General features: G+C 37.5%; 1 protein-coding gene across 1 annotated transcript in view; it reads left to right on the plus strand.

The window, feature by feature from the left end:
- Positions 1-311: 311 nt before the first annotated feature.
- LOC148149826 (neurobeachin-like) overlaps positions 312-20479 on the plus strand; it is a 69092-nt gene continuing 48924 nt past the window's right edge. Inside the window, exons 1-3 of the mRNA XM_087988556.1 lie at positions 312-338; positions 1737-1889; positions 10059-10226. Coding sequence (XP_087844682.1) covers positions 312-338; positions 1737-1889; positions 10059-10226 — 348 coding nt within the window. The remainder of the gene's footprint in view (positions 339-1736; positions 1890-10058; positions 10227-20479) is intronic.

The raw sequence follows: 20479 nt of genomic DNA on the forward strand, positions 1-20479 counted from the left end.
AACTCTTGCAATCAATGGTCTGAGCAATAAAGTCGTGTGCCAAACATCATCTTTACTGTGTACCCATGATGGTGCAACTATCAAAGAACTATGTACCTGAATGACTCGGTCTCTCGGTTCACCACTCCCCAGGGCCCCTCTTTTATCTGTGTTAAGGCTGCTCTTGTTCATCACACCTCACATTTATCTAAATTAAACTCCATCCACCACTCCTTGGCCCAACTGATCAAGATCCCTTTGTAATCTTAGACAACCTTCCTCTCTGTCTACCGTACCACCAATTTTGGTTGTCATTCACAAACTTACTAAGCATGCTTCCTGATAGAAAGAATGCAAAAGTAAGTGTTGAATTGTTATTTTTCAGACTGGAAGAAAATATTTGTGGGGTTCTGCAGGAATATGTATAAGGATAATTACTATGCTTAATTCTCTAGACTTGACTGAGAAGAACAGAATTTCAAAGTTATGTTCTCCGTAATTTAAGAATGATACAAATCTTGAAAGTATTGTGAATTGTGGAGAATATAGCGTTGGACCCTAAGAGAACATAGACAGGATAGTGAAGTGGGCAGACACATGACAAGTAAAATACCATGCAGAAATGTGAAATCAAGAAGAAAGGTGGAGTTCGAAAGTACTGTACCTCATATTTAAGGTGGCAATGCAGGTCGAAAAGTGGTCAATGAGGCAATTCTGGGTTGTATAAATAGAGGCATTGATTTCAAAATCAATAAGTTACAGTGAACCTTTAGAAAATATTATTTTGGCCTCATTTGTAATATTCTGTTCAATTCAGGGCACGACACTTTAGGAGGAGTGTGAAAAAGATTAGGGAGAGTACAGAAGAGATTTCCAAGAATTGGTTTAGGGATGAGGGTTTTCACTTACTTCGATACTTTGGAGAAGTTGGGACTGCTGTTCTTAGAAAAGGGGAGGTTTAAAGGAAAGTATTGGGTGATTTTGTAAACAATAAATGGTTATCAAATGATTTATTATTGACTGAATCTTGAAATTGGATGATAATCTTGAAATTATGCCAATGTATTTATTATTATTGATATACCATTTTAAAAGAAACTTCACAGCATTATACATGGTATCAAGACCAAGCACATCATTGAATTCAAGCAGGGTGATGTTGGAGGAGGGAAGAACAGGGGGAAGAAAGAAAAGGAATAAAAGGGATAAAGGAAAGGATTTTGGTGGAGGGTGGGATAACAAAAATTGGAAAGTGATGGAAAAGTGTCTGCCAAATGTGGGCTAAATGACTCAAGTAGGTATGGAAGACTCATCTAGGGGGTGCAGGAGGGGAGAAATAGAGACAGGCCCACAAACTCTTTCAACCAGTGAAGGGAAAACAAAGGAAATGAGGAAGAGCACAAAACTTCATTCAGGAGGTGACATGTGATAACTATTACTATTACACCAATGGCATGTTTTTCATTGAAAATTGTATGGATTTATTGTTGATAATCTGAGGAAAATACAAACATTTTAATGTATTACATGTAACATGTCTTGTTGTACAAATCCATGTAGCAGAAAAGACAATGTGTTTGTATATATTTGGGTTATTGTTTTAGTTATAATTAATCCATGACTCAGGGGTATAGCCAATCGTGACCTAATGGCAATTGTGATGAAGAAGTTTCTAAAGAAATCTTGTCTTTTGTTTCACAGCAGTTATTGATCTGATTAAAAAAAACGTTCTTGTCTTTTGTCTCTTTCCTAACCAGGAACTAATTCCGGAATTCTATTATTTACCTGAAATGTTTGTGAATAGTAACAATTATAACCTTGGCATCCGAGAAGATGGCACTGTTGTTTCTGATGTTGAGCTTCCAATGTGGGCAAAGAAGCCAGAAGATTTTGTCCGCATTAATAGAATGGTAAGAATGATATCTGATTCTTGTATTGGATAAACTGCAAATAGCCTTTTTCCAAACTACATATGGCTAGACATTTCCCAGAGACTTATTCATTTAACCTTATTAAAGCAGTGTGTTCAATACTAACATGGTTTTTGTCTGACCTCTATGATGTCACCAAAGGACAGAAGTAGTGAGTGCAGCTGATAATGTTACATGATTGTTGGGTTCATCAATCATAATTTACCAGCTTTAAAAAGCTACTCACAGATGTGCATCTGCAGTATTAGTCAGCCATTCAATCCCAGCAGATTTTTTTCTGTGTGGCAGCCATAAATAGAACACATTCAGCTTGTTGTTCAAGAATACTAAAGATGTGAATGCAAAGGAAACCAAGGATAAGGAATTGTGGGAATTTTGTTTTTTGTTTCAGTTTACCTTCCAAATTACAATGCCCTTAATCATGCTGTTTGCTAATAATAATTCAGAATTTCAACATTTAACTAACCATCTTTACTTGCTGTAAGTGTTTAATTCAAAAGGAGTATATTAATAAAAACGTTTAAAAATTTTGGTTAAAGAATTCTAAGTAGTTAGATTTCAGATTCTCATCTGAACCAAATCGGTGGCTATTTTCAAATAAGACAGCTGTTTGCATGACTTGACTCTAAGCCAGCTGCATTCAGCTTGAGTTCAAAGTGCATTTGAACTATGCTTGAAACTGGCAAAATAGAAGGAATAGATATTAAGTAATTAATTTATTGTGGTTATAAATATTTTAAAAATCTATTTCGAATATTCATTATTTCCTACCCAAATATTATTTATATTTTGCTATACAACTAAGAGCATCTTTTAATCTTAAAAACATATTGTCATGTGCCTTGCCCTGACACTGTTCCTAATGGAAGTGAAATATTTGTTCCTTTTTCAGTGTGGGCTACTGGAAGGTGAACTCGATTGGTCCATTATATTTTTGCTGTCAGCTTCATGCACTTTCTCTGTAAGGCTGCTTTTGGGTTTCCTCAGTATCTACACTTGCCTAATAGATCCCAGTTATTTTCCAGGTGTAAAACCATAGCAGGTAGCATTGCCTAAATGCTCTGTAGCACTGAATACTAGATACCAGTATTCTTTCCCAGTTACATAAATTTAATAATACATCTGTATTTCTATATTTCACATAATATAGAGAATAACATTTTAAAATTCTGGAATGCTATATTCTAATGATACTTTTTTTTTAATGCTGTTTCATTGCAAGATGTGACATTACTAATATGGTCCCCATTTGTTGCTCTGCCCTAATTTCCCTTAAAGTGATCTTCCTGAAATGCAGAAACATCTTTGTGTAGGTGCACCTCCAGTGTTTTAGGAGTGAGAGTTCCAGATGTTTGGCCAGTAACAGTGAAGGGGTAAAGATATATTTCCAAGTCAGGACAGTATGTGACTTTGAAGGGATCTTGCAAGTGGGGCTGTTCCAATTGCTCTACTCTCCTCTTTCCAAGTTTTGGGTTTGGAAGGTGCTGTCAAAAAAACCCTAGTGAATTGCTATAGTCTGTATCTTGCAGATAATAGTCAATGCTGCCACTATTACCTAGTGGTGGAAGAAATTATTGTTAAGTAGATGGAATATCAACCAAACAGGTAGCTTTGTTCTGGGTGATGCTGCCTTAATTCCTTATAGGACAATACAATAGCTTTGAATGATAAGGTGACATTTCCCTGTACTCTGTGTATTTGTGTGTCAAGTTCAATTATGTTTTTTGCCAATAATAACTCCTACAATGTTGATAATTGGAAGTTCAGTGATATTAATTTTGTTGAGCATTAAATAAAGTTGTGTGTCAGTGCAGCAGTCCAAAAGTTTATGAAGTATTGTGCACTTAATCGCAATGGCCAAGTACATGTTTTGTGATGGTTAATCATATACTTTTATAATACAGAAGGAGGCCACTTGATCCATTGTGTCTGTACCAGCTCTCATAAGAGCTACACAGCTAGTCCCGTTCTCCAACCCTATCTGTAGCCCTCTAAATTCATCACTTTCAAATAAATCTCCAGCTCTCTTTTGAAACCTCATATGGAATTCACCTCCAGCACTCTCCCAGGCAACACCTTTAAAATCCTTACAACCCTCTCAGCAAAGAAGTTTCACTTCAGCTCAGTCCTAGCTGTATTGCTGACAGTCTTGAAATTGTGATCCCTAGTTACAGCAAGTGGAAATAGAATATCATTCTTTATCCTGTTAAAATTGTTCATAATTTTGTACACCTCAAAAGAGTCACCTCTTAATCTTCTCTGCTTCCCTGCTTTTATTCGCTCTGTTTCTATTTATTAACCCAAGGATCTTATAAGCTTTCTTCACATTTATGTCAGCTTGCCTGGCTACCTTCAGAGAATCATTCACATGAATCCCAAGGTTGCTGTACTCCTATACTTTCTTCAAGTTGCACCATCAAGCCTGTATTGTCTCACCATGTTTCTTCTATCAATTTCTTCTCACATCTCTCTGTATTGGAATTCATATTCTAGGGTGCCTGTCCATTTGACTACCTTGTCAACGTCCTCTGAAGTCATTCAGCATTATCCTCATGATTCACTATTCTCTCTAGTTTAGTATTGCCTGCACATTTAGAGATTTTGCCCTCAACACCCATGTACAAGTAATTTTTGTGACTCAGAAAAAGCAGTGGTCCCAACACCAATCCCGAAGGAGCACCACTTTCAACTCATTTACAATCTGAAAAATGCCTATCTCTACCTACCCTCTGTTTCCTATCTTTTACTGAATTCTAATCCATGCTGCCAAAGACCCATCAATCCCAAACATTTCTAATTTGCTAACCAACCTGCCATTTCGCACCATATCAAGTCCTTGTTGAAAGTCCAAATATGCCTCATCCACTGCCTGTGTCACCTTGTCAAATAACTTAAATTTATCAGACCTGACCTGCCATTGACAAAGCAATGATGACTGGTATTAACTTATTTTTCTCAAAGGGTATATTTACTTTATCTGGTAGTATGGCCTTATGAATTTTTCAATATTCATGTCAAGATGATAGATCTGTAGTTTTCTGGGTTTTCATTTGCCCCTTTCTTAAACATAACAACACATTTGCAGTCCTCCAGGTCCCTGGGACTAATCCTGTGTTCAGAGTGGCCTGGAAAAATTTTGTTAGCAGTTTCACAATTTGCACCCTTACCTTTCTCAGCAATCCAGGAGGCATCCCATCTGGGCCACGCAACTTCTTTATCTGGAGAGCTGCCAGCCATTTTAACATCTCACTGTCAACAGCCACATTTTCAACTGGGCTATTGTCACCACCTTCAAATTTAGCAAAATATTCATTTAGTACTTCAACCATATTCTTTGCTTCAGTGAGCAGTTTACCCTACTTGCTCCTTATGGGCCCTACTCTCTTTTTCACTAATCTTTTATTATTAATATTTTTGAGGAATGTTTTACGATTTGTTTTAGTGCAGCCTGCCATCTTTTCCTCATGCTTCCTCTTTGCTTTCCTTATTCCAGTCTTAGCCTCTTTCTGTATTTGTGGTACTCTTCATGATTTCTTTTGCAACTTTGATTCTGGTATGCAGCATATGCCTTTTTCTTATTCCTTATTTCCCACCTCTGAATAATAAATAAAAAACAACTACTCATATAAAGTGTTCCCTTAACCAATTAATTAAGTTTGTTTCAATAATTAAATATTAATTATTGGGCTCCCACCTAAGCCTATGATATTTAAGTGAAATTTTAATTGGCTCATGACAAGACCTGTGTCCCTCACCTGGGCGAAATTACACTTTTGGAGCTTCCAAACAATTGCATTAGCTGGTTGCTCTTTATTTCCACTAGCGGCAGTGGCCTGGAGTGGCACTACAGGCAGACACCGGATTCCAGGTCCTGGTGTGTCCAGGCTTTATCACCCACCTCCACAGGATGCCTTGTACACACCTGGTGCGGGACAGATTCTTAGTGGAGAAGGTGAGGTATTTGGGGGAAGCGAGCATACTCAGAGATCATTCATATATTGAATGAGTCACCCAGTGTTGAAGGTGCTGTGCTCCCTCATCTGTTTCAGGCCTTTTGCAGCCATGTGGCTGCACGACTCTGAGGAAAGATAAGGTGAAAGCCCTGCTACAACTGACCTCCACCATTAATGGCGGAGAATCCAGGTCAAGGGGCAGCAGGTTGTCATGGCCTGACTGCAAAAGCAGACTGTTCTCTGACTTCAACTCTGTGTTAACAGAGGATTTCACTGGTCCTCAGGACTTGGATATGGGATAGTCCACATTCTGCCTGAGGAGAAAAAACTGGTATAGGTGTAAGTCCTTTCGCTAGGCTGTTCTGTAAAGTGATACCTAGGAGAACCTAATTGTGGATTTATGGTGAAGAAAGGTAACCAACCTCACTTGAGGACAGGCAGTATTTTCCCTCCTCTGGCTTACCACAAAATTGAGACCTCTCTGTCCCTGTAAAATTGCATTTGATATAATTTAGAAATGCTATCTTTTCAAAGTGATCAGATCCAACCATTTTCCAGATTCAAGTGCGTTTACTATAAAGAGAGAACTAAGGAAATCAATAAATGTATCTGAGTGTTGTGCAATTTTATGATTGTATTTGATAACATGTTAAATGAATATTGTAAACAGATATTGTTAGTTATCCAATGTTTGAATAGTCTTGAAAAGTGTCCATATTACAGAGAAGGAAGTGCTGGATGTCTGAAAATGCATAACGGTGGATAAATCCCTGGGACCTGATCAAGTGTACACCAGAACTTTGGACAAGTTTGGGAAGTGATTGCTGGGCTGCTTACTGAGATATTTGTATCATTGATAGCCATATGTGACATACCAGAAAACTGGAGGTTGGCTAACATGGTGCTATTATTTTAGAAAGGTGATGAGGAAAAGCCAGGGATCTCTAGACCAGTGAGCCTGACAGCAATGGTGGGCACATTGATGCAGAGGATCCTGAGGGATAGGATTTACATGCATTTGAAAAGGCAAGGATTGATTAGAAATAGTCAACATGGCTTTGTGTGTGGAAAATCGTATCTTACTAACTTGATTCAGTTTTTTGAGGGTAATGAAGATGATTGATGAAGGCCAAATGGTGGACATGGTCTACATAGGTTTTAGTAAGATGTTTGACGAGGTTCTGCATGGTAGTCTGATTAACAAGGTTAGATTGTATGGAATACAGGGAGAACTAGCCATTTGGATACAGAACTGACTCAAAGGTAGGAGACAAAGGGTGGATGCAGTGGATTGCTTCTCGGACTGGAGATCTGTGATCAGCAGTGTGCTGCAAGGATCGGTGCTGGGTCCTCTACTTTTTGTCATTTATATAAATGATTTGCATGTGAATATAGGAGGTATGGTTAGTAAGTATACAGATAACACCAAAGTTGATGGCATAGTGGACAGCAAAGAAGGTTATCTCAGAGTATAATGGAACCTTGATCAGATGGACCAAGGAGTGACAGATGGAGTTTAATTTAGATAAATGTGAGGTGCTGCATTTTGGAAAGGCAAATCAGGGCCGGATTTACACATTTAATGGTAAGGTCCCAGGGAGTGTTGCCAAGCAAAGAGACCTTGGAGTGCAAGTTCATAGTTCCTTGAAAGTGGAGTCTCAGGTAGACAGGATAATGAAGAAGTTGTTAGGTGCACTTGCCTTTATTGGTCAATGTATTGAGTGTAGGAGTTGGGAAGTCATGTTGCAGCTGTATAGGATTTTAGTGAGGCCACACTTGCAATACTGCATTCAATTCTAGTCTTCCAGCTATAGGAAAGATGTTGAAAACATATCGATCTGGATCCAATATACCAACCACTACAGCGGACAGCTGAAACTGACAACCGGAAGCGGCAGGGACAGACCACTATAAACACCGGAGGAAACATCAAAGAAGCGCTTCGCAGGAGGCTCCCAAGCACTGATGATGTCACCTAGCCAGGGGACGAAACGTTTGCAACAAAAACTTCCAGCTCGGCGAACAGAACCACAGCAACGAGCACCCGAGCTACAAATCTTCGCACAAACTTTGAAGATGTTGAAAAACCTGAAAGCTTTCAGAAAAGATTTACAAGGACGTTTCCAGGGTTGAGGGGTTTGACCGATAGGGAGAGGTTGAATAGACTGGGGCTATTTTTCCTGGAGCATCGGAGGCTGAGGGGTGACCTTGCAGAAGTTCATAAAATCATGAGGGGCATGGCTAGGGTGATCAGCCAAGATCTTTTCCCCAGTATAGGGGAGTCCAAAACCAGAGATTATAGGTTTAAGGTGAGTGAGGAATTATTTAAAAGAGGCCTAAGGGGCTGTGTTTTCATGCAGGGGGTGGAATGTGTATGGAAGTAGCTACCAGAGAAAGTGTGGTTGAGGCTGGTACAATTGCAACTTTTAAAAGGCATTTGGATGGGTATATATAATAGGAAGAGTTTAGAGGGATGTGGGCCAGATGCTGGCAAATGGGACCAGATTAATTTAGGATATCTGGTCGGCAAGGACAAGTTTGGCAAAAGGGTCTGTTTCTATGCGGTACATCTCTATGAATCTTCCTCTTTCATACCAATTATGACTTTTTAAAAATGCTTAATACATATGGGTTTTCTGTTTTTAGTGGTGAAATAATCTGCACATCAATGGAAGCAATTAGAAGGAAATGGCTAGATTCTCTCATGTTGGAGATGGTTATGGCCTGGTACTTGTGCGGAGTGAATATTACTTGTCATTTGTCAGCCTAAGGCTGAATGTTGTCTTATGTCTGGCTGAAAGCATGAAATGTTAAACTGAAATTCTGACTGTTGTTTACATGGATGTTCCTTTATCAATTTGTTGTTTGTGGAACCTTGCATTATCTGTTGTATTTGGCTACTTAACAAGAAAGTACACTTTAGAAGTAATCCTTTAACTATGAAGCATTGTGTGACATTCTTAATTTTTGAAAGGTGGTATATATGATCTTCATTTATTTTTCTTCCTTTCTTCACTCAGGCAGTTCAGTTGGAAATCTGGCCTTATGTATACCATATAACCAAGCCATCTCAAATGCATTTGCTTTGCAAATGGGACCAGTGATTACTGCATGCCTTGTGTGTTGTCAAATTGTAGTTTGTCCTTCAGCCATATGATTTCTCTGCTATGACATGATCAAAATAAGCAATGCTACAGTAGATAAATATCACTGAAAATGCTATTAAATTATTAAGTTTGATATTATAGTATATAATTTTTTAAAAATGAAAGCAATATTATTTTGGTGGGTCACTTGTCAGCTATTTCAAGGATTACATTATATCTCTGGATTGTTTTAATTCTTTTATTAAGAAGTTTTGCTCTAGTGTTGTTGCCAAACTCATCCATTTTAGAGAAATTACTGCCCTGTTGAATAGAATCCATAGAATTGTTTTAAGGTTCGGAAACATCAGCCATGTTTAATACAGTGTCCAGTAAGTTGGCCCAAATGCTTTGATCTTTGTCTTCATGTGACTATCTGTCTATTGTTGTCGGTTCCAGAGAGCCGCTTAAATATGATGATGGCAGCTAAAAATGTCAGCATAATTCAATGAACTGTGCTGACTTAACCTTGAGGATGAGTGCATTATGATGATTTGTATTTTCTAATTCTTAAATTATTCGTTGAGCAGAGAAAATAAAAATGTATGAGGTCAGAGAATAGTGATTTTATGTGATCAAGAACATCTGTCATACATTTCCTTAAAGGAATAATATTTGTATTTTTGTCTGTTAGGTTCTAAAATTGCTCAAATTTCTGAGCAGATAATGCTAATTATTAAAATTCCCTTTATTAAATGTAAATATCACTGATGTAATAACATTTAATGTTTGCATGAGCTTGGATATTTTGAAGCAAAAGAATAAAAATTAGGTATCTGTGCAATCTTTTAAATGGAAATCAATGCGGTGGTTTCATGAATTAAATTTATCACCATTTATACTGTATTCTGAAAAATGGTAGAGCTATTCCAGTGGAACAAATATCCATTAGTGCATTTAATACTTTTTCTTGGGGGGTAGTTGAGGAGAAGGAAAAGAAACATAAGACGAGCGTAAAAGATGCAGTCTTGATAAATACATTGCAATGTGAATCTTAGAACAATAATTTCGATTGCTTTATTGTTTCATTATTTCTTAATGTTTTTGTGCAGGCTCTGGAGAGTGAATTTGTTTCTTGCCAGTTGCATCAGTGGATTGACCTTATTTTTGGATATAAACAACGAGGCCCAGAGGCAGTTCGTGCTCTCAATGTTTTCCATTACCTGACTTATGAGGGTTCTGTGAATCTAGACAGTATCACAGATTCTGGCCTCAGAGAGGTAAGACCTAATAAATACAGCACGTACAGTAATCATTGTATTTACAGATATTTTGTTTCAAAATTTCTAAAAGTGCTGCTACCAGTGAACTGCCTCAGAGATCTACTTAATAAATACTCTTGAAGAAAAATTTTTTGCATTGAGTATACAAAGTAATTAGTTGAAATAATAGATTGAATTTGCGTCGCTCATTTACAGGCAGGTTTGCTGGCAGTTTTGATCTACTGGCCGGTATATCTTTTTGCATCATTCACCAATCTTGAGCATATTTTCATTGAGGGTGAATCAGGGTGTGTAATGGGGAGCAGGAGGCCATAATGATGATGGCTATCCATCTGCCAAAGGTGGGAAACATAATAGGGTAATTAAAGTGCATCTTAAGTGCAATGATTAGAAACCATCTGAAATTTGCAGACAGCAGGCAGGACCCCTGCTGAGGCCTGAGGCCAAAGCCCAACTGATGGTTTTGGGGAAAAGTTATTGCAATGTCTTGATGTATTCTTTTACCTCTCCCTACACTTGTGATTACCAATGGACTAGAGCATGTCTTGTGGTCACTTTAAATTTTTAAACTTTCTACAGTCTTCAGGATGAGCCTCATTTTACCATCTGCTTCAGCGATGCTCATCTCTTCTGGTGATGATGTGTGTTGTCCAGAGCCTCTGATTGGCTCTGCCTGATATTAAGTCAGAGCTTCTAGAAGGGACCTCTTAATTGGCCATCTCCTCATAAACCTTTGTCAAGGTCCCTCAATTAACATTTCCAGGTTCTCAACCCATTCTTCATCCTGACAGTTGGATAAGGATACAGAAACAGAAATTCAGCCTAGTGTCTCAAGTACAGTATATAGATTGTACATTGTTTCAATATATTTATGCATGTTTATTTATACCAATCTAAAAGCATTGTATTTCTTAACACAGAATTCAACCAATTGTGCAGAAACCTGTGTGAGTGCACTTAGTCTTATTCCCTCTCTTTCACTTTTTTTTAAAATTACATATGCATATAACTCACATTTATCCAGCTCCCTTTGAAAAATTATATCTAATTCTGATTCCGTCACAGTTTCTGGTAGAACATTGAGTTCTTCAAACCTTTGGACTGATTTTCAACTTGTACTGAATGTTTTTTTTTACCTTTGCATAACTAGAACTGAATTCTAACCGTGGAGGGTTTTAGAACCTCTGTAAAAATTGGATATCTGAGTGTAATCACATGTAATTCACACTGACTCTGTAGAAGTCACGGAAAACCTGTTGAACCCCATACTTTCATGCCATGGAAATTCTTGATTATTTTATGAATTAGGGCAGACCAATAACCACTAATATCATTAATAGGTATATGTTTTTTATTGAATTAATTGTAAAATGGTACAAGATTTGCAACGTTTGTGACAGCATTACAAGTTGTCATAAATAAATAATTGTAGACAATCGTATGAATTTAGAAACCTCTGCCTTTTCCTTTATACCCAAGATATGTTCATTCCTTTTCGCCACTAGCATTGAAACTTACCTGCTTGAACAAATCATCTGCAAGGGACAATTGCAGGCAATTTTGGAATCATAAAGCTGCTCCACGTTGAATTATTGCTTCCTTAAACAGTGACCCTCTGTCCTTTTTTTAATTCCTGTTCTAGACACCTCAGTATGAAGGTCATAACAACATAGTTTTAATGGGCCCTGACAAATTCTTTTGTAAGCATTTTTGCACCATTTAAAGCTGTGTATATGTGCAATGAATCTGCAACTAAAAGACAAAACTCATCATTATCACTAATGTCATGGTGTAGAATTTCATTATATCAAGTAGTGTAATATGAGAACACAAAAAAAAACCTTTTAAACATTTGAGGCTGTTGAGTAAACTTACACTGAGTAGTGTCACGCGTGAGACCTCCACAGATAAATATATCTTAATGACAGGTCAATTCATGGAATTGTTAAATTAAGCTCGTAGTTTCTTTACATAGTTTTAAATTGATAAAGTTCATGGGCATTGTTTCCAGCCAGAAGATTTTTTTTGATTTATGCCTTCAAATCAATTTTGTCAAAGTACTGTGCCAGATTTTTTTCATTAATAAAAGAACCACTAAGGGCTTTTTAATATTTATTCAGAACATTATAAATATGTGCCAGTTGGTATGCAAAATGTAATTGAATGTGCTTTGAAACCGTACTGCACCAGTAGAGCTGTGGTACTGTACTATGGTCATCCCTCGATATTTACCATCTGTTGTTCACTGAATAACTAAAATCTGCACTACGTTAAAAGGAGAATTATAAATAAAAAAAAGCTCAAAATCAAGTAGAAAGCCTGCAGAAGATAACAATAAATTAGACTTTCCAACCATGCAGTACTACTGCATTTGTACAGAAAAAAAACTAGCTTTAGTTTTATGTAGCCATAGAAAACTTAAATCCTGAATATAAGCAGAATGTTTCCTGTTGAAAAACTGAAGCAACATAAATAGGGATGGCAACTAACCAAGTCGTTGTGGTTTCACATCCCATGACTGCCTGCCATTCAATTTTGCCTGTTATATTTGGGATAAATTTTGTTAGCTCTCTGTCAGCCTATAAGTTGAATGTCTTTTTGAAGCAGAACATTCAGCCAAAAGGGAAAATGCTGTCCTTCCTGCCAAAAATATGTCTCTTGTTGGCAAATTACACAGCAACATAGGCATGGGTCATGGAGAAGTCTGCAACCTTGTCTGACCTACCTAATAGATTTTAGAAACATAAGTAAGGGAGAATTAACTAAAAGTGCTTGTACCATATGGGCTCTATCATGCTTCAGTGACACAGGTTTTCTTCAAACATTTAGACATTTTGTTCCAAAGTCCACAAAGAATGCTTTTCAACATACTTTTTTGTTCTTCTTTGATGAGGAGGTAAAACAATGCAATCCATATTTAACCCGATGGATACGAAATGCCAGTCTTTGATTGAGCTAACAGACATGCTTCACCTATATGACCATATGGATATTGACTTGTTTGTTCTAAAAAAAAACTTACTACTCGAAGATGAAATGCAAATGACAATCAAGACTTGAGTGCAAACTGTTTTCTTCACCATGTGTCCTATACTCGACCACTGGAGATATTGACCTATATAGTATGAAAGTATTATAATTGTTTTAGCACTTTGTACAAGCTGGGGCCATTTTACTTTGTTTAACTTATCCAAGAAATGCAACAATACAAAAAGTATAAGAGATTTGAGAGCAGCATGCCATCATAAGACTGATTTAATTGCAAGTCTTTCTGCTGAATAATATCTGCCTGAACTATCAAAACAATTCCTAGGATTACCTTACATCTCAAGTTAGTTCTAAACATTAAATATGATATAAATTATACCACTTATACACAGAAAAGCTTCAGATATGCTTTCATTTAAAATGCTTCAATTGTATGCACAAGCATGCCTTCAAAATTTGTTTCCTGTAATAATAATGGAAGGAAAAAGAGCTCTGGCAGCTTAATTCTGGGATTCTAAATATTGAAATATCTAGAATTGTTCAATGCAGTCACAAGGAAAGAAAACTACACCCAGCATTGTGCATGAATTGTAAGGGGATAATATGAAGAACACTCCTTAATGATCCACTCCTTCACTATCACTTGCTTTCTTAATTCTGACACGACGTTTCAAACAGATTTTCTCATTTACAGCTGTGTCTTGGGGGCTACCATATTGGGAAGTGATGGATTCTCTCATCACTTCGATGGAGTATGGGCAGCTTGAAGACCAGTTGTTGACTCTTCAGGTTATGATCATCTTGTATGTGATGTGAAAAAAATCTTGATTTGCAGATCCAATTGCAAATATTACAAATGAGATCACTGTAGAGCAATGGCTTCAAGGCATGCTTTCTGGTCCTGTTTTCCTCAGCTATTGAGGTTGATTAATGACAAGGACTTTTCCATTTGCATCTGTCCAGGGTTTCTTTTTCTCGTGTTGCAGGCTCTGAGATTGGCTCTCAGAATGTTGTTTATGAGTTTGGAATGTGCTGTGATGCAGGTTGCTATACTAAGTTAGTTGATGAATACTACCCTCAGAAGAAATAGAAGTTTGAAATGTTGTCCTTCACTCCTGCTCCAACATTCAAAAAGATCAGGGCTGATATTATTGTGGCCTTAATTCCACACTTCTGCCTCCTCTACTGTAACTCTGGTAATTCAAAAATCTGCCTAACTTAACATTAAATATATTCAGTGATCCATCCTCCATTGATCATCAGAGAAGAGAACTCTAAAGATTCTAGGAGAAGAAATTCCGCCTCATCTCTGTCTTAACTGGGAAATACCCCAATTTGAAACTGTTCCCCCAGCCCCCAACCAAAGAACATTTTTGGTTCCATGAAAACCTGGTGCAGGATTGAAGCAAAGTCAAACCAGACTCAAAACATTAACTCTTATTTTTTTCTCCACAAATGCTGCCATACCTGTTGCGCTTCACCAGCATTTTCTTTGTTCCTTACTGACTATCCCTGATTAATATGTGCCTCTCCAAGTGCAGGTGTATTCTGTCCCTCAGTATTCTCTTTAATAACTTCCCCATCATCAAGGCTAAACTCACTGGTCTGTAATTTCCTGGTCTATTATTGCTATTTTCCTTAAACAATAGGACAGCGTTAGCAGTCCTCCAGTCCTCTGGTACCTCACCTATGGCAAGGAGGTTTTTAAAGTTATTGCCAGATAACTCCTTACTTGCCTCCTTCAGTGCCCCTGGGATACATTTCATCCAAGCCTGTGGATTTACCTGCTTATAATGATGCTAAAAGAGCTAGTACCTATTCTCTCACTATGTTAATTTTTTCTTACATTTTACAATTCCTCTACCCTGATGCCTATACATGTCTTGTGTTGTCCTTTTCCATTGCAAAGACTGACACACAATGTTCATAGAGAACAGTTGCCCATGTCTTCCAGTTTACTCACGAGTTACCCCTATGTTTTGATGAAGATTCACTGGATTCAAAATGTTAACTTTGTTTTTCTCTCTACACATGCTGCCAAACTAGCTGAGTTTCTCCAGCACCTTCTCTTTTTGTTCCCCAGAAGATTACCTGGGTTTCTGAATTTTTAGCCCAGCGACAATACCATTGTGCTATGCCCTTGCTCCCAATGGTGAGGCATCTTGGACTTGCTGCTTAATAGAGTCATAGAGATGTACAGCATGGAAACAGACCCTTCAGTCCAACCGTCCATGCCGACCAGATATCCCAACCCAAGCTAGTCCCACATGCCAGCACCCAGCCCATATTCCTCCAAACCTTTCCTGTTCATATACCCATCCAAATGCCTTCTAAATGTTGCAATTGTACTAGCCTCCACCACTTCCTATGGCAGCTCATTAATGTTGAACATAAATTTGGAAATGTGGAATTCTCAGTTGACCAAAAGTTATAATCTGTCATAATATGCCTCAATAATAATCTAAATATTTCTGACCAGTTTGTGTGTATCTTGATGGCTGAAGAAATCAAATTCCCAAATCATTGCAGAGAATATGAAGATTGTTACCAGTGTTTCAGACAACATGTTTAGGTTTGCTTGGGTGCACTGGTTTATGGTAAATTAATTTCACTTTATTATGTAGGCATTTTATGATCTTGGATGGAACACCCAGATTTTCTTAAATCTGGTTAGAGACTTGTAATTCTTGTTTTAAAGTAGATAAAATTAGAAATCTTGGTTACTCGCTGAGAGAAAAATGCCACACAATTTTAAACAAACAGAAGTTTTTTTTTTAACCATGCAAGTTATCAAAGGAAACAGTCAATATTATCTATTTTACATTTGAACTTTCAGAATTAGGATGAATTACCAGACAAACTGTGGTCAAACATGCCACAAACTGCACGCTAAATGACAGACAAAACCATGTTGTTCCAGTTCTTCTGAGTCTGTATCCCACTGGATTCATAAGGCTACACCCCAGTGGCTAATTAAAGGCACTTTTCCAGCTGTTTAGCTTCTCTGAGCAGAACATTCTCAAGGAATGCTCCTGGGCTTCCTTAAAACTACCACTCAAACAGCACAGATGGACTTCTCTGCCCCAGCTCCAGGCTGCACCCAGTGCTAACTGCACTTCAGATATCTGGAGTTTGCAACCTGCTATTGCCTCTGCAGCTCTAGACTGACAACTGTCCTTTTAAAATTTACAGGTGTCCCAATATGTTCTGAGGCGTGGTCTAATGTATCAACCTTGGTACATTCTCTGTCCTAAATTTCAGTTTCCAGTCAACTAAAGATCAGCCTCTCAAATGGAAACTTAGCATGACTCTACACCAAAATATCCTAAATTATACATACCCTCTGATTTTGCATAAACAATATGTAATTGTTAATTTTCAGTGAATATTGTATGTCTGTGTCATTGATCCTGATCCAGTGTACCCATTAAATGTTTCAACCGTAAAGAAATAAGCCTGGTCCATCCTACTGTGTGGTTATGCTTAAAACAAAGTGTTGCCTTGTCAGTGAAATCTAGCAAGATTACTGCATTTTTTGGAAGAAAAATAATTGTGTATGCAAATGTTTAATTGTCTTGGTAAAAATTACTGGCCTGAAATTCCACTGTGTAGATATTTAACATGTTTGTCTCAAGTTTCTGTCTCTGCTATTGTAATGAAGATGTTATACCATTAGTTTATTTTTCATTCCTTCATGGAATGTTGGTATTGCTGGATGGGCCAGGATTTTATTGTACAGCCCTAGTTGCCTTTGAGAAGATATTGGTGAGCTGTCTTCTTGAACAAGTAAACTCCATTTGATTTAGGTAGACCCACAATCAATGTTCCCAATAATTTTCTTTTCCCTACTGTGCAGACCTCTGTACTTGGCAGTGACTTTTGGAATCATACATCAATGCTGTGAACAGCTTCAGCACACTAATCCCCAAGCACAGACTCTCAGAGTCTCTGTATGCGTCTCGCCATAGAGCTGAGAGGGAACATTGCCCGTAATGTCATCAGGAAGAGACCTAATTTGATAAATCATTGATGCAGTGTTCTGCAAAAATAAACTACAGATAAAGTATAATTTTGTGAGGTCCTGTTCATTGCAGAGATGCTGTAAAATGAAGTCTTGGTCACTCGTTAAGTTCAGATTGCAATAAAGTGGTATAATGTGGAAAATCCAAGTTGCAACATTCTACTTGGTTGTTGTACAAAGTTCAGGAAGGCTTTCCCTTGCTCATATATAAAGATTGAATTTAAAGACATCAACGTCTTGCTTTTTTCTTTATTTTACAGGTTTTAGGCACTGTTATGAATCTAGAAAAGCTATCAGGAGGTAGACTTGATTTTCATCTAGGTTTTGGCTGCAGCAGAGTATACTAATGGTATGACTATGCTTGTTACCTCTCATAACATAGGAAACTAGGGCATGGATTATAAGCTCTAAGTTTTTAACAGGCATTGAATATAGCTCACTAATATAGATAAATGTCTATACATGGGCACATCTAGGCTCACTTTAAACATTTCAGTTACAAATAGTGGTATACTTTCAATAGCATGCCTCAGTTCAGGTAATCCCTATAAAATGGCATCTGAAAACTTTTATACCCTCATGTCACATGCTCTGATAAAGTGACAATATCTTAATCATGTCTCTTAAAGGCATACTAAGGTACTGATTATGCGATTTAACAGACCTTCCTTCTTTTTTTCAGATATGCAAAAGATATCCCAGATGTATATGATTGTACAGAGGCACAAGTCAATTTAATTATTAGATAAACAGGTGGAACAGACTTCACAAAACTATCATTTCAAATTTCAGTGTAATGTTGTGAGGTTTGACAACTCATTCTGAGCTGATGATCATATACAAATCTGGAGAGATAGGCGTTGTTTTTGGTTACACTTGTTGTTTAACAATTTGGTTGTATTATTTCTGGTTGCTGTCACTCAACATCACAACACAATCAGTTTTCTTCCTGACTCTCTTTGTGAATGATTGGCATGTTGTACATTGGTCTGATCAGGCTTCTGTTACTTCACAATATAACATCATGATTGTAATTAATTTGCCTGATATAAGCCGATTGCATATTCTGGAAACCTTTGCTGGTCTCCAAGTATTTGTATTTGTATTTCTAGCTCTTACTGTGACCAGTGTACAGTTTTGATAGTTTCCTTTACCTCTTGCCAGGTATCTCTTTCATTAGGACTGTGTCTTTGAAGAAGAATGTCATGTATCTCAAAATATTTAGATAAATGGTTGCTGGTAGGAGTCATTCACAATTGCCTTCTAAATGCAAATTATGCTGTGAATGGTAATCCTTTCTCTATTGGTGTTGCATGAAAATGTAATAAAACAATTCAAATATCTTGTCTTTGAAAGCGTTACTAATGGATTGTCATCCATTGTCGGACACTACCTGACCCAATAATCTGAATACCTTAAAACAGCATGCATCATGTCAGTCATGTTCACCCATGTCATTTTGCTAAATCATCAAACAGTGAGAAATTTGGACAAATAATAGAATGCAAGGATAGTCATCCTCATGAACTTTGAATCGGTCTGTTGTTACTTTCTTCCCAGGAGTGAATGGAATATCATGTAAATGTAGAGGCTTCCTCTGCAGCTAGGTTTCATACATTTGGTATAGTTAATATGCATTCACATGTTGATGAATATCCAGATTCATCCCTGGCCATTACATAGATTTATGGCCTAGTGGCCTTATATGCTTAATATCGATGTGCCCTTGGTATTACATGGACATGACAGCTTGGTGTAATGCTTAAATATTCAGACTCATTTTCCCTCAAAAGTGACTTGTTATCATGTACCAACTTCATCTTTGTATGGCAAAAATTAATAACTTGTTTCAAGTAAAAGCAAAATCCTGCAGATGCTGAAAACTGGAAACAAATACAGAAAATTTATGAATAAGATTCATATTGAACTTCAAACATTAACTTTTTCTTTCTCACTGATGGTGCCAGACCTGCTGAGTTTCTCCAGCATTCTGTTTTTATTGCAGATTTCTAGCATGTGCGGTAATTTATTTTAATTTTTATTGAGAAAAGGGTATTATTGGATTCAAAACATGCTTTCTCCTTCGACAGATGCAGAGACTTGCTAAAATTCTCCAGAACGTTTTCTTTTTAAATCTTCTCCAGCTCATCCTTAATACTTGCAGGCCATTCCTGGATAGGATCTTTTGCAACTCTTGGAATTGTTCATCTTCAGTAATTGCAGATTGTAACTGTTCACTCTTGCTCTGAACAAAGCATAACAAATCACCTTTAAAAATGACTTAATTAGCCTTCATAGTCAAGAATGTCTTGGTCTTTGTGTGGATTGGATCGTCTGCTCAGCTTGTCAAACACAATTATCTTGGTTGAAACTTTATTGCTGGAACAGCACAGCAGGTCAGGCAGCATCCAGGGAACAGGAGATTCGACGTTTCGGGCACAGGCCCTTCTTCAGGAATTATCTTGGTACCCTGCTAATATCTCACTTCAAAAAAATACCCTTGGATGTTGTTGACTGGTTTATTTGCCTCATGTAGCCTGTTATGTCACAATGGGTGTGGTTTAATTCTCATGAATTGTGACTACACCAAGATATTTTCATTCCAGTAGTCTGGCCACTCCTAAACAATTGGTATCTACCAAGCAGAAGATTAATGCTAGCCAAAATGAGCTTGTGTAATGTCACTGCATTGTGATTCTGTCATTGCACAGAATCAGTGATCCATTATATGCAATAAGACAATCTCTCTCAAGCCATAAGATGGAACACCATTTAGTAAGGTACATATCTCGCAGGTTTGGTGGTAATCTGTTGTCACTAGCTTCTGATGGACGTCAACTTTTCTTTTCAAGGAAAATTCAATGTTCTATAGCTGCTGATCACCTTATAACTTTGACATGGTGCTTTTTTAAAATTCATTTGTGGGTTGGCAGCATCACGAACTTGATGATCTTCTAAAGTTTGCTTGACTAATTTTGATCTTAACTAATGTGTTTGCAAAATTCTTACCTTAATTCAGGTGTGGCGATGTTGCACAATGTTGCTGGTCACCTGTGTTATGTTCTGGGGTCTGACTTGGCCTTTGAAATCAGATTTCTTGTACATGTATGATTCATGTCTTTTGATACAAAATCCAAAAAGGATGTCTCTTTCTCTCTCACACGCGCGCGCGCGCGCACACACACACACTCTCGCTCTCTCACTCACGCACACACACATGTGCACGCATGCACAAGGAAGA

Source organism: Chiloscyllium plagiosum, unplaced genomic scaffold (genome assembly GCF_037043375.1).
Source record: "Chiloscyllium plagiosum isolate Xiang-an unplaced genomic scaffold, Cpla_swu_hap1 HiC_scaffold_6, whole genome shotgun sequence".
NCBI classification, from domain to species: domain Eukaryota; kingdom Metazoa; phylum Chordata; class Chondrichthyes; order Orectolobiformes; family Hemiscylliidae; genus Chiloscyllium; species Chiloscyllium plagiosum.